General features: G+C 42.3%; 1 protein-coding gene across 11 annotated transcripts in view; it reads right to left on the reverse strand.

Moving 5' to 3' along the window:
• FRMPD4 (FERM and PDZ domain containing 4) overlaps positions 1 to 15307 on the reverse strand; it is a 585463-nt gene that overhangs the window by 276662 nt on the left and 293494 nt on the right. For all 11 annotated transcript variants that reach the window (XM_075590233.1, XM_075590236.1, XM_075590230.1 and 8 more), the window contains exon 2: positions 2900 to 3016. In XM_075590233.1, the coding sequence (XP_075446348.1) occupies positions 2900 to 3016 (117 nt within the window). The remainder of the gene's footprint in view (positions 1 to 2899; positions 3017 to 15307) is intronic.

Below are 15307 nucleotides of genomic sequence, written 5' to 3' on the forward strand. Positions count from 1 at the left end.
GTTCACAGAAAGTCATGGCACAAAGGAAATCAACTATTTGGATACAGTGGTCTTTCTGGATGATGGGAAGCTCGGGACACAGGTTTTCCACAAACCAACGGATAGAAACACTCTGCTGGATGCCAGTAGCCATCATCCAGCTACATTGAAAAAGGGTCTTCCATACTCACAAATGCTGAGAGCCAAGCGCATCACTAGCAATCCCTTGGAGGTGGATGCTGCGTTAGAGAAGATGGCGGATCGCTTCAGACAAAGAGGGTATGACAATGGAGAAATAGAACAAGCCCTTATTAAGGCCAGAAACAAGACCAGGGTGGAGCTTCTGACACCGGTCAACAAAACACAGGACATTGATCGTTTTAATGTTGTCTCAACATATAGTACATCCTCGAGGTTGATACAAAACAGTATCAGGGATAACTGGCACATTCTAACTAACGATAAAAAAATTGGAAAAAACTTTCAGCTGCCACCTCTTTTTTGTTATAAGAGAGGACATAGCGTGGGGGACACGCTTACTTCAGCAGATCCTGTGGATAAATACTCTACCAGAACGACCTGGCTCAAACAATCACCTGGAGTCTACAAATGCAAGGGTTGTGTTAATTGTCAATACCTTCTGTTAGGTAAAACCTATGCACCCCCACACAGTGGTATTCCCATAAAAATCTCGCATTTCTTAAACTGCGAATCACGCTTCGTAGTGTACATTATTAGATGCCCATGCGGACTGCACTATGTGGGGAAAACCACAAGAATGTTGAAAGAACGAATTGCGATGCACAAGTCCACCATCAGGAAGGCACTTTTGGAGACCACAGACCAAGATGAGTTGAAACACCAGCCAATGGCTAGGCACTTTAAGAATCTGAAACACAGTCTGGTCACGTTCCGTTGCATGCCGATCGCACAGGCACGTGTTTAAAACAGGGGCGGCAATAGGAACAAACTGTTATTGCAAATGGAAGCAAGACTCATATATAATCTTATTATGGTGACCCCAAAGGGTCTTAATGAGGACCTTAATTTGGGATGTTTTCTATAATTGGCCTTTTTATAATTGGCCTTTCATTTACTGTAGTTCTGCTGTTCCTTACTGCATGCACATGAAACGTACGGTGCGCTGCTGCTGCAGTCATTGTTTGTATTATCTTCCTGTCCTTTGTCTCAGTCTCTCTGTGTGTGACTCTGGGATATAGGGTACTGTATGGTAGTAGTATGTACAGATATCAGACACGGTGTGACTAAATTGTTTTTAGTTTTCTTTGTGTAAATATGTATATCCCTCATGTGTTCACATATCCCTTTCCTTTTCTGTTAGTATGGATGGTTTCTAAGTTACACTGTTATGTTTGATGAGCCTTGTCCCATAGGATTGATCCAGTTTATTTATGTGCTGTAAGGGGTATTTTGGCTACATTACCAGTTGTTATTTATGGGAAGCATTGCTCCCTTTTTTTCTCCCCATAGTTTTCTATATCATTATCTCCATTTTTCGGTTTGATTGGTGCTTTGTTGCTGCCTGTATAGACAGCCTATGGCTGTCCTTCACTCTTTCTGCATGCCCCATTGACTTTAGCTTGGGAATGGGCAGGTACGCCATCTAGTGGTCGTTCTGGCAGGCAGACAGGCTGCAAGACTGACCTAACTATAGGGTAGATACATACTAGCAGTGAATGAAGGCAGATCAGTGAGGTCATTACCTTCACAGACACCCCCTCCAAGATGGCGACGGCTCATTACACACACCTGGCAGGTGACTTTTGCAGAGATTTTGCTTGTAGGTAATGTGAGTCAGGTGTGTTTGTCACATGTGGTGAGGGTATATATATGCTTGTCTGTCAGTTTGTCATTACACCCCCTTGAGAAAGGTCCTATTCCAGGACCGAAACGTCGGATTGGGTGATTTATCTTTTCTATTCAGATGCCCAATACAGATTTTCATGATTACTGAACCGAGTGCAGTATTTCTTTATCGGACGAGAGAATGGTAATGTTGTGTGTGTGTGTGTGTGTGTGTGTGTGTGTGTGTATATATATATATATATATATATATATATATATATATATATATATATATATATATCCAGCTGCAAAGTGCCGGAACGAAGGTATTTAGGACCCAGCACCTTCCTTGGGTTGTACCCTTTGTCTTCACCTAGGGGCTAATTAATGGGCTGCTGCCTTAATAATGCAGTTCAAGCAGCTCCCTAGAAGCTGTTAGTTTTTGGATTGAACTCATACCCGGAGGACATAGAAACTTTGCCTCCACTGCAGGAGTACTTAGAACTGCAGAAGCAGAGAGCAGGTCCTGTCGCTTGCACGGGTAAAGGGGTAGCTGCTGGTAAAGAGGTTAGCGCCCCAACTCATAGTTAGGAACTAACAAGTGTGTTAGTTATCGCTCCAGAGAGAAGCTAGGTATTTTGTTTTCTTTTTGTTTTATGCTCTTTGACAAAAAAAACTGATAACAGATCCTTACGTTTCCTGTTTTCCATATCAGAGCAAAGATCCTTCAAACGGTCTGAGTTGTTATATGTGTGTGTGTGTGTGTGTGTGTGTGTGTTCCAACATGATTAGCCCTTTTTTTGCATACAGCAGATCCAAATGAACCAAATTAGAGAAACTAGTTGTTATTTATTTTATAGAAGGAATAAATGTCGTTTTTTATTTACTTCATATTAATATGTTAGTTTGTATAGTAAGCATGGTTGTCCAGGTTTGTAAAAAGAAAATATGTATTTAAAAAAGGGAGGTTGCAAATTGATCCCAGCTGTATGTTGAAAAAAAAAAAAAAAAGCTTTAGAAATAAAACATACTGTAGGTAAAAATTTGCAAACATACAGTATGCAGTAAAATGTACATGTTAAATAGTCTGTACTGTACTGAATACATTGTTTACCTGATGTAAAAGTCTCTCCCGTCTCTGTTTGTCGCCATCTCCCATCCATAAGGTGGACCCTGGGGCAAGCTCCAGCTCCCTGAGGGTGGAGGCCACCCCGATGACTTGGTCCTGTGACTGAACACAAAAAATATGTATTGGAACATTTCACTAAATAAACGCAAAATAGTATGCAAATGTTATGTGAATTTTGACTTTTTATGACATTTTTACAAAAGTTAATGTTCGTAAATTTGGCCAACTTTGCAATTTTTGTCAGAATTTCACAATTTTTACAAAAAATATTGTCAAAATATTGCGAAAATGGCTGTTATAAAGAGCTGGGTATCCTTACACATTGACTTTTAATGCTTGCCATATGTTTTAGGCAAAGTTTGTGGATTTATGCAAACATTTAAACAAAAAAATACAGACGTTGATTGGTTCACAAAATTGTTAACCCAATGTGCACATCTCTACTTTTAACTCATTCATCATTATGGTACATGCCATGAAGTAAAAAGATTATTAACCGATAAATAATACATATATGAGTTGACATATCCTTTGTTCGTTTTGTGTTTTGGTCTAACAGATTGTAGATGCACAGACACACACATATGAAGTTGAAAACATATATTGATATATAGGTATTATAAATATAATTATAGATATTAAATATCTATATTATAAATATCTATATTTATAATAGATATTCTGCTTTGGAACGGTTAACAAAGTATTCTATTTTATACATTATACTCATTAGATTGGTGTTGTCACATGGCCAAAGATCATTGAAAACCATGCTCAAAGCTCGCATATAAGTGCTTGTTTATAAATGATGTGAATGTGATACATTTCAATGGTCATAGCAGTGGCAACCAACCTTTGCAGTGAAAAGGGTGAGGTTCTCTTCTCTACTGTGTGGGACAAATTAATGTGCTGTCATCAGAGACATAGCACACATAAGCCCATATTCACTTAGTAGTGTTATGCCATAAGACAACGTTAGTGCCGTAGGACAATTTATGGCCACGTTGGAATTAATGAGATGTAAGGAGTGTATCATGTCAGAGCACCATTTATTACATATGGGGATGACTTTTGAGGAAGCGATATGCATGATTCTTGGTGCAATGGTTTAGTGCTTTCTTTTGATGCATATTACACTTAGATGAATCTACCCCAGTGTATATAAATGTACTTCGTAACGTAAAAGTATTTTTGTAAATATTTTAGTAGAAATACAGCGGTAAAAAAAAAAAGCTGTGTGTGCGGTGCACGCGCATAGTAAGTGAAACTTCTTTGACTTTTGTCACAGAAATTGACTTATAACGCGCGTGCTCGGCACAGTCAGTGTATGTGTCAGTCAGTGACTATGTATGTGTGTCAGTCAGAGAGTATGTATGTGTGTCAGTCAGAGAGTATGTATTTGTGTCAGAGAGTATGTAAGTATGTTTGTGTATGTATGTGTGTCAGTCAGAGATTATGTATGTGTGTCAGTCAGTGTGTGTATGTGTGTCAGTCAGTGTGTGTATGTGTGTCAGTCAGTGTGTTCATGTGTGTCAGTCAGTGTGTGCATGTGTGTCAGTCAGTGTGTGCATGTGTGTCAGTCAGTGTGTCAGTCAATGTGTGTGTGTGTGTGTGTCAGTCAGTGTGTGAGTGTGTGTGTCAGTCAGTATGTCTCTCTCTGTGTTGTGTGAATGTCTCTCTGTGTCGGTCAGTGTGTGTATGTGTGTCAGTGTGCATGCGTATCAGTCAGTGTGTGTGTGTGTCAGTCAGTGTGTGCATGTGTGTCAGTCAGTGTGTGCATGTGTGTCAGTCAGTGTGTGCATGTGTGTCAGTCAGTGTTTGCATGTGTGTCAGTCAGTGTGTGTGTGTGTGTCAGTCAGTGTGTGTGTGTGTGTGTGTGTCAGTCAATGTGTGTGTGTGTCAGTGTATGTCTCTCTCTCTGTGTTGTGTGAATGTCTCTCTGTGTCGGTCAGTGTGTGTATGTGTGTCAGTCAGTGAGTGTATGTGTGTCAGTCAGTGAGTGTAGGTGTGTCAGTCAGTGTGCGTGCATATGTGTGTCAGTGTGCGTGTGTGTGTGTGTGTGTATGTGTGTCAGTTAGTGTGTGTGTCAGTCAGTGTGTGTATGTGTGTGTCAGTAAGTGTGTGTGTATGTGTGTCAGTCAGTGTGTGTGTGTGTGTATGTGTGTGTGTCAGTCAGTGTGTGTGTGTGTGTGTGTGTGTGTATATGTGTGTCAGTCAGTGTGTGTGTGTGTGTGTGTGTGTGTGTGTGTGTGTGTGTATGTGTGTCATTCAGTGTGTGTGTGTGTGTGTGTGTGTATGTGTGTCAGTCAGTGTGTGTGTGTGTGTCTATGTGTGTCAGTCAGTGTGTGTGTGTATGTGTCAGTCAGTGTGTGTGTGTGTGTGTGTGTGTCAGTCAGTGTGTGTGTATGTGTGTCAGTGTGTGTGCATGTGTGTCAGTCAGTGTGTGTGCATGTGTGTCAGTCAGTGTGTGTGTAGGTGTGTAAGTCAGTGTGTGTGTGTGTGTGTATGTGTGTCAGTCAGTGTGTGTGTGTGTGTGTGTGTGTGTGTGTATATGTATGTGTGTGTGTCTGTCAGTGTATGTGTGTCTCTCTTTCTGTGTCCTGCCCCCTCTCTCCTGACTCCTCCCCCCCCCTCACAGACAGGCAGAGCTGCGGACCCGCGGCGGCTCTGCCTGAGACTCTCCTACTCCCCTCACCCCCCCCTCACAGACAGGCAGAACTGCGGACCCGCGGCGGCTCTGCCTGAGTCTCTCCTCCCCCCCCCCTCACAGACAGGCAGAGCTGCGGACCCGCGGCGGCTCTGCCTGAGACTCTCCTACTCCCCTCACCCCCCCCCCCCCCTCACAGACAGGCAGAGCTGCGGACCCGCGGCGGCTCTGCCTGAGACTCTCCTACTCCCCTCAGGGGCAGCCATCTTTAATTTGGGCAAATAGCCCACAACCTATGCGTCTGAGATCAGATGCAGAGTAAGCATCCGGTGTGGGGGAGCACGGAGTGGCGGCGGCGATTAAATTTTGAGCGGCGCCGCCACATGTCAGTGGGTGGGTGGGTGGGGGTGGAGCGGCGCTCGTCAGGAGCTGTGGCGGTGGCGAGTAAATTTTGAGCGGGTGCGGGGGAGCGGCGCCAGGGGCTAGCGCCGCCGCATGTCAGCAGCCGTGTGGGAGAGCTGCGCGACTCGGGGAAGCAAGAGGGAGGAGAGAGGCTGAGCAGCGGCTCCTCCTCTCACAGCCCATGGCAGCGGGCGGCGGAACGGCGCCAGTTAGGAGCGGCGGCTATCGCCGCCGCATGTGAGCAACTGGGTGTGTGGGAGGGTGAGGGGTGTGTGGGAGGTCCTCTCTCAGCCGGAGTACTTGCGGGGCTTCCGCCATCTTATTACACCCGCAGCACCGGAAGCTCTGCGGCAGCCATCTTGCTATACCCATGGCAGTGGCCGTTAGGAGCGGCGCCGGCGGCTATCGCCGCCGCCGCCGCCGCATTTCACAGCAGGTGTGTGGGCAGCATGTCACAGCGGGTGTGTGTGGGGGAGCAGCGGCTGTTAGGAGCGGCGCCGGCGGCTATCGCCGCCGCCACCGCATGTCACAGTAGATGCGGGGGGGGGAGGGGGGAGCTGTGACATCACTTCCGTTTCACATTTGTCCCCCATCTCTCCCGTTTTACCCCATCAGAATAGGTGCCACTAAAGAAGTTTCACTTCAAAATATTCACTAAATTCAACTCCATCGTTATTAACGCCTATATTTAATAATCCTGAGTTTAAACCAGGATGCGCAAAACATATTTCAAACAATTCGGAGAGCTAAATATTACAATGGTAAATGACTTGGTAGTAGAAGGGAAAACAATGACATTTAAGGAGATACAAATAAAATATCAAACACATGATATTCCAATTTTTTCAGTTTTCTTCAAATTAAATATTATTTGTTGAAATTATCACAGAAAGAGAAATTTCCTGATTTAACAAAATTTGAAAGACTTTGTAAAAAAGGTGTGTATCAAAAGGGGTTGATCTCAAGAATATATGAAGAATTAATTCTAGCAACAACTCCTCAGAATCATAATTACAGGCATACCCCGCATTAACGTACGCAATGGGACCGGAGCATGTATGTAAAGTGAAAATGTACTTAAAGTGAAGCACTCCCTTTTTCCCACTTTTGATGCACGTACTGTACTGCAATTGTCATATACGTGCATAACTGATGTAAATAACGCATGTGTAACAGGCTCTATAGCCTCCCCGCTTTTGCACAGCTTCGGTACAGGTAGGGAGCCGGTATTGCTGTTCAGGACGTGCTGACAGGCGCATGCGTGAGCTGCCATTTGCCTATTGAGCGAAATGTACTTACTCGTGAGTGTACTTAAAGTGAGTGTCCTTAAAGCGGGGTATGCCTGTATATGTTACAAATGGGCTGAAGATCTCAATGTAGAAATAGATAGGGAAACCTGGGAGGATATCTGGGAATCGGCAGCTAAAACTTCAATTTGCACGACAACGAAGGAAAATATATACAAAATGTTATTTCAATGATTCCTAATCCCGAGTAGGCTGAGCTAGATCTCCCCAGGCACATCAGATTTATGCTGGAGAGGATGGGGCCTGAGAGGAGATATGATACATATATGGTGGCCATGTCCACAGATTCAAAAGTTTTGGACAAAGATCCAGAATATGTTACAGGAAATTACAGATACTGTACAGGAATCCCTCTAGACTCACTAACGTATTTATTAGCAAAGCCTGTTGAAGAGGTATCTAATACAATGAGAAAAATGATCTCTATTGTTCTTACAGCAGCCCGTTGCTCTATAGCAGCGGCGTGGAAGAATATAAATGTTCCATCGAGACATACAATAATTAAAAGAGTGAATGAAGTTAAATTAATGGAAAAACTTTCAGCTCAACTTAGCAAAAATTAGATAAATTCTATAAGGTATGGGAACTATGGCCTCTGGTTTTTAGGTAGAATCCTGATCATGGTTGATTGTTATCCCCTGTCTCTTTTACCTTTTAGCCCTTAAGCATTCCCTCCCCTTCCCATTCCTCTCTGGCCCCATCTTTATCTATCCTTTTTCTTTATCTTTTCTAAGTTAAAAAATTAAAATAATTTGAAATTAAAAGAATCCAAAGAGATTTATATATAAAAATTAAATTGATATGCAACATACAGAAAATAGTAAAGAAAAATTGTTATGAAGATAATTGTTTTTACTAAGATAGATGTATAAATATTGTTCCTTTATCAAAATTGTACATGTAAGTAAGATGTTAATTTATTTAAGTAAAATAATTAAAAAAAATTGAAACAAACAAAACAAAAAAAAAGAAATACAGTGGTAAAAAAACTACTGGGCTGTCCATCATTGCACCATGAGTTTTTTCACCAACGTTTCTACTTCCTAGTAAACTAGGCTTAATATGGTTATAAATGTACACTTCAAAGTGATTTTAACATTGTTGAATATTCTTAGCCCTACATTTAGCTATAATTAAATAATAATCCTAGAAGAACAGGTCATTACTGGCCAATAATGCCCCTTTCTGAGGGAATTATTACAATTATAGGCTAAATGTAGGCTTATTTTTTATCTTTTACATTTTTCATGAGAGACACTTTTGTAGTCATATTGATTTTTTATCATCATGATTATCTCCATTCTTTTGCTTTTACTGCAAGTTTATTAAAAGGAAAATGTACATACACACAGCCCCCCCCCTCTATACACACACACATTGCAGACCCCCTGTATACACACAAACACACTCTGCAACACCCCCTGTATACACACAATTACACTCTGCAGTCCCCCATACACACTCTGCACCTCCCTCCTCTTGACCCACAAAACATACTGCAGCCCTCCTCCACCCTCTACACTCACAACACACACACACACACACACACATACACACAGCAGTCCCCTCGCTACACCCACAAACAAACACTACTTCCCATTGTAGGCCCACAAAACTGCACACACAAACACACACACCAAAACACACTCTGCAGCCCTCCTCCACCCTCTACACCCACTGACACCCACCCACACACTGCAGCCCCTTCTACACCCACAAAACACACTGCAGACACACACCAACAAAGCAGTGTGCTGCCCACCTCTAGATACACAAAACAAACACCAGCAGCCCCCTCTACACCCACTGCAGCCCCCCTGTAAACACACACACACACAAACACAACACTCTTCACCCCTCCTCCACCCACAAAACACACACACTGCAGCACCCCCCTTCTACACCCACAACACACACACGCAGCAGACACACAGCAACAAAACAGATTCTGCTGCCCCCTCTACACCCACAAAAAACACACACCAACAGAAGACACACACACACACACACCAATAAAACACTCTGCTGCCACCTTTACACCCACAAAACACACAACAGACACACAAACCTTTCCTTCACTCTCCTGTGCGGAGCTCTCTGCAGGCAGGGTGTGGGAGGAGTCAGTGCCTTGCTGCTGTCTCCTGTCCAACCACCTCTCCTGTCTGAGAACTAATCTCACTCTTTGAGAATCAGAACTGAAAGCTGATTGGTTGAAATTCCGGACATTATCCAATCAGTAATGGCCCGAACTTTTTGGCACCCTGCCAAGTTTTTCAGAGAGCAGGGATTTCAATAATGCCTTGAATTTACCAGCTTTAGCCTATTATTCTAGTTAATAATATTGGTGCCTTTTAGGTAACTTTAGGATGTAAATGTATTTCCATTTCAAAGCTGTAAACATGAAACGATTTACGGCACCATGTAATATTCATGTTACTGAGCAACGAGAGCCAATATGAGGAGCTAATTCACTCTTAGCTTAGTAACTGTATAAATAATGCTCATTTTATTTAATGAGTAAAGAAATCAAATGGAAATCAGTCCATGAATTACTATCTTCTAACTAAGCATCTTTATTTTTCTTCATCTTCGATAAAACTACAGTTCCATTATCTTCAGTGACAAATTATTTGGTGTGATAAGCTTTAATGGGCAGGTTGTGTATAACATGCCTAATGATTGCTACAGACTGTATTGGTTTGCAACTTGCCTTCAATAATTTCCTACAAAGACAGACCACTAGCTCAAATGTTTTCATCAAGTTAGCAATGGTATCTATCTGCAAAATATTTTTAAACAAATTAAATGTGCAAAATAAGCTGGTAGGGTATTAGAGGGCAGCTTATTATGAGAAAGAAGAATATACAGTACGCCCTAGTGGAATGGATTTTCACAAATCCCTCTTGTAAAATATATAAGGTTTAAAAAGCTTGCCATATTAGCCTAACATACATTACAATTCCTCAAAAGTTGGGATGCCTTTAATTGGAGCAACATGAAAGTTACGAAAAAATAGAGGAGATGTGCATGAAACCTCATATTGAAATGCAAATGGTAAAATCAGTACATAATACATCAGCCAGAAGTGTGAAGAATAAACTATATTAAACAAAAAGAATGATTCCTGCGCTTTTCTATATGTAAGGCCTATCTTTTTACCAGCAGCAGACGTCTATAGGGAGGAGCACGGTATTATGTACAGTTTCTCACACATATTAGGCAATCCTTTCCCTTGCTGCATACTCCCTAAGGGCATTTTAATATAGTATCACTGAAACATCATAGGGGTAGGTTTATTGGCTCATCTGCTTTACTTAGCAGTTACTGAGCCCCTACCAATTTTCCAATTAGTGCATGTACAATACACCTGTGAGGATCAAGGAGTTGCGGCGTGCTCCTCACTCACCTCCGCCCGCTGCGAGGGCTCCCGCATTGACTCCTCCCGCTGCTCCTCCGGGGACAATCCTACAACTGTCTCGCGCGCGTACCTCACTCCAACCTTAAAATCTTGCGAACTTGTGCCGGCATCAGGGGTCGCGCGCACGTGGCACATGTTCAGCACATGCAGGGTCCTCCTCCTCAGGACACGTCAAGGCTACTGATCTCCCCTGATCCCTGCTTCAGATGCTCTAACCACAGCCCATCTTGCTAACACACCTCCACACTGAAGTTTGTAATTGGACGCTCTCACCTACATATGCTCAGCTATGCCACTGGCACTTTGGCTGAGCATAGTTCCAGTTGCGTTGCACTCACCTTTTCTTTGTCTCCACAGTCTTGCCTTCTTTTGCTGCTTACCTTCCTATGTACCGACCCGGCTTTCCATGACCATCCGCTCTTCTCCAAACCTGACCTCGGAAAACGTACTATGACAACTCTCCAAACCTAGACACGGCTAATAGTACCTGCAATGTTCTTTACCTCTCCTCCTCTGACCCGGCAAGTATACCGACCATCCACATCTCTCCAACCCAGACAGGCTACCCCGACCAACTCTACACTCCAGACGCACACCCGTGGCTGTGGGTGGCGTAATATCCTTTCCCACCTCAGCACCGTGGTCTCGCCTTGTTTGTGGTAAGCACAGCATGACAACACCCCAGTGTCAGTCTAGACATCACCTTCCATTGAAGAGTAGGTGAATGTATAAGGCTGACAGAAAGCAATATGTGTAAGTTTTATCATATTCACTCCAGGGAATTTGTGCACCCACAGTTTACCTCTACAGCCATCATGCTGTGGGGGGGGGGGGGGGGGGTGGTCTGTCTGTCTACGTGTGTAGGTAGCAATAAAGCATTGAATTGTTTGGAAAAAAATGGCTGCCGCAATTAGGGAACCCGGCAGTAGGTTTTCCTGCTTTGATTTTCGTCATTGTATATGGTACTGTAAACACCCCTCATTATTGAAAAGCAAATTTTCTCATCAATTAATACTTGGATCATTTGAAGGTGCAATGCCACTTAGCAACCTATATTCAAATTGCTATTTAGGAAACAGCCACATAGATGCTTTTACTGCCATTAACTTTTTGTTTTCGTGGTTTTATTAAGTACAGTAGTCCAATGTTCTAGTTGTAGATTTGTCATACCTCTTAGTGGAACGACACGAGAGTTCTTCATAGATATAATACTGAGTAGTGTATATGAATTTCAATCCTTTCATGTATACACATCATTTTGGTGGTAATACAATATATTTGTAAAGGCCAGAAAGTCTGAGTTCAATCAGCACCAAATACTGTATGAAGTATTATGCAATATTTGCTGCTTTTGTAAAGTGCTATTATGCGCCTCATATCTAACTGATGACAGAATGCAGCTGGAATTCCAATGATGCAGTAACCAGGACTATTGTTTAAACCAGTTTCCCCATTCATCTGATCCTTCAGGCTTTGTTGAGGCAGGTAAGCCATTTTGGGATCTTGCAGCAGTGTGGAATAGAAAATCCTGTCAACTTGCAAACGTATCCTTTTTCAAATAGCACGGGCTTGGGATGGAGGGCCACAGAATATAGCAGATAAACATTTCATCTGAGGATGTGAACCACAGAGGACGCCGGAGTTTGGAAACATAGGTTTGCTTATGCATTGATAATTTCCATTCACAGCTATTCCTAACTAGATGCTGCTTAAGATCCATGTAAGCAAGTTTTAAATAGTTACATGTTCTTCCATTGTTACTATGCAATTTATATTGGGACTTGCTACAGTAGAGGCAACGTTTATTCTAACATTTGCCGTGTACTAACCGGGTTACATTCTGGGTATGTGCTGGGTATGTGCTGGGTATGTTCTGGGCTAGTTTGAGGCACGTTTAAGGCATTTCTGCATTGACTAACGACCCATAGGATTAACACAGCAGGGATCCCTGGCATTCCAATTCAGTTTGAATGGGACTGCCAGGGACCCCCGCTGTTAATCTGATAGGCCATTAATCAATGCAGAAATGCTGGGGCTAGTTTAAGGAAAGTTTAAGGCATGTATTCAGAATGTACCTGGGTGTTTCCTGGGTTTTTTGGGGAATTTCCACTGGTTTTTGTTCGAATAAGAGTTGCCTCTACTGTAGGCTGCTTATATTTAAAAGATGCAGTGCTTCTCCTTTTTGTAGTAATGTGTGTGTGTGTGTGTGTGTGTGTGTGTGTGTGTGTGTGTGTGTGTTGTGTGTGTGTCCGGCCGGCCGGCCAGACATGGCAAATCCTGGAAGTTTGCCCAAAAAAAAGAATTTTTTTTTTTTAGTTTAAAACGGGAGCCACGCAAAAACCACATTATATGCGGATCCATGTTGTAGTGGATCGCGCTATAACGGGGTTGAGCTGTATGGAGAAAGAATGATGCAAATTGCGTAATTTTCACCTTGTGTGTATTTGCATAATTATTTCTAGGTCTTTTCTCAAAGTTTGAGCCATATGTGTCACCTTGTGATTTAGTGAGTGACAATAAGGAAGAGTTTATTTATTTATAAAATGTTTTACCAGGAAGAACTACATTGAGAGTTACCTCTCATTTTCAGATATGTCCTGGGCATAGAGTGATGACGACAGATACTGTACATGGTTACAAATACATGGTTACATTAAATGAACAGGGTTATACATTATATATAAAGACATTAACTGTTCATGCAAAGATAATACATGTTTTAGGCGTATGGAACAGTTATAGACCAGATTAAAATGTGAGACAGCTTTAGTTTTGAAAGAACTTATACTGGTAGACCAAATTAGGGAGTTATATAATGTACTGATTACAACAAGTTGTTTTAACTAAATTATATCCATTTTTATATTCTATTTGAGTTAAAACAAATCAGCAATAATTAGTGTCACCTAGAAAACTATATCTTACATTTTGATGCAAATGCAAGCAGAAAATTAAGCAATGCATCAGCACAAACTTCTATTTACACTCTATAACACCTTAGCCTTTCACGGGAGAGATACATTTATGAGGATTAACAGGCAGTAGAAGCAAGCAAAGGAGAACCAAATTTATTTCGCTAAAATCCAGAGACTTGCTATAAAACATACTCACTATAAAACATCAGTATCATTATTAAAAGTTAGAGATGTGAAGTTTTGGAGTTTAGCGCATGAAAACTTTCGCAAATGTAATCTTTTCCATTGTTCACAAACGTTTTACTCAATTTGTAGGTTTTACATATTCACCAGTTCTGTGAGTTTAGTAGCTATATAATACAGAAAAGAAATAGAGGCAAACAGAGAGACACTGATGACATTTTTGCTGATTTTGATCAATTGTCATAGGCAGCATAAGTCGGAAAATGTGCCTGTTTCAAAAGTTGCATAAACATTTTGCACAAAAATGCCCCTTCTCTAATACAGTGATTTTCAACTGGGGTTCTGTGGAATCCCAGAGTTCCACAAGCACCACTCAAGGGCTCCGTGGCCGCCAGGGGAGGAGATCTGGGACAACTCACAGGTATCCCAGGCGCGGCGTGGCGGCACTCCATGCAGCAATGACCCGGCAGCTCCTGAGATTCCCAGCAGCAGCTGCCCGGTCACTGCAATCCTTCCTCTCCATGCTCCTGTTGGCACCGGAAGTTGTGTTCAGCTTCTGACTGACCGAAGGAGGGAGATATGGATCGGCGCAGACCCCGAGGTAACAGCGCACACTCTCTCTGCAGTTTTGGCTGTAGGTATTTTTCTGTGCGCTGGCAACTCCCTTAAAATAAAATGTGTGTAGAAGAGAGAGGGAGCGTAAGGGAAAGGGTGTGAGAGGGGGAGAGGGAGTGTAAGGGGGAAAGGGAGCATAAGCTCGGAGAGGGAGTATAAGTGGGCGTGTTTTAGAGGGGGAGAACGCATAAGTGGGTGGTGTAATGGGAGAAAAGAGAGATGGAGAGAGACACGAGAGATGGAGGGATGAGAGACGAGGGGGAGAGGGTTGGGGTTCCCTGAATTTTACAATCTAATTCTGGGGTTCCTAAAGCAAAAAAGGTTGAAAACCACTGCCCGAATATTTCCATATGACAAAATGAGTATGGTACTGTATGGTATTGCTATGGATGATGTAAAATTGCAATGCAATTTCTAATGCCTTTAAAACTGTACCAGCCAAGCCCATTCTATCTACAAATGTGCTCTATTCTGTCCTAATCATTTTCAGTTGCGAAATGCTGGGCATTGGTCATTGGTTATCTGCACTCAAGTGGCTTCCTGGAAAGGCAACATAAACTGACGCATTTTTCAGAAGAGTCCATTGTCATGAAGTGGGTCACCTAATTTTTTCTACGTCATTCATTATATATTGATGTGTTGCAAATGGCATGGTTAAACTCCACGGTACAAATTCATTCTTTGGCTGATGTTCAGGAAGACAGTTTTGCTTTTTCTGCTTATGTTGTACTTAGAACTCTTTTTAAAATAGGCTGAAATGTCACACATTTTGTAGCATAGGACTGAAAAGATGTGTAGTGTAATCAATACTTATAGTGTTCTTCCAACTGACATGTTTATTACTGTTTAAGGCTCTGTAGCCAGATACCCAATTTCAAATATATCAACCAATTAGCCAAGTTCTTT

Source organism: Ascaphus truei, chromosome 3, assembly GCF_040206685.1.
Source record: "Ascaphus truei isolate aAscTru1 chromosome 3, aAscTru1.hap1, whole genome shotgun sequence".
Classification (NCBI taxonomy): Eukaryota; Metazoa; Chordata; class Amphibia; order Anura; family Ascaphidae; genus Ascaphus; species Ascaphus truei.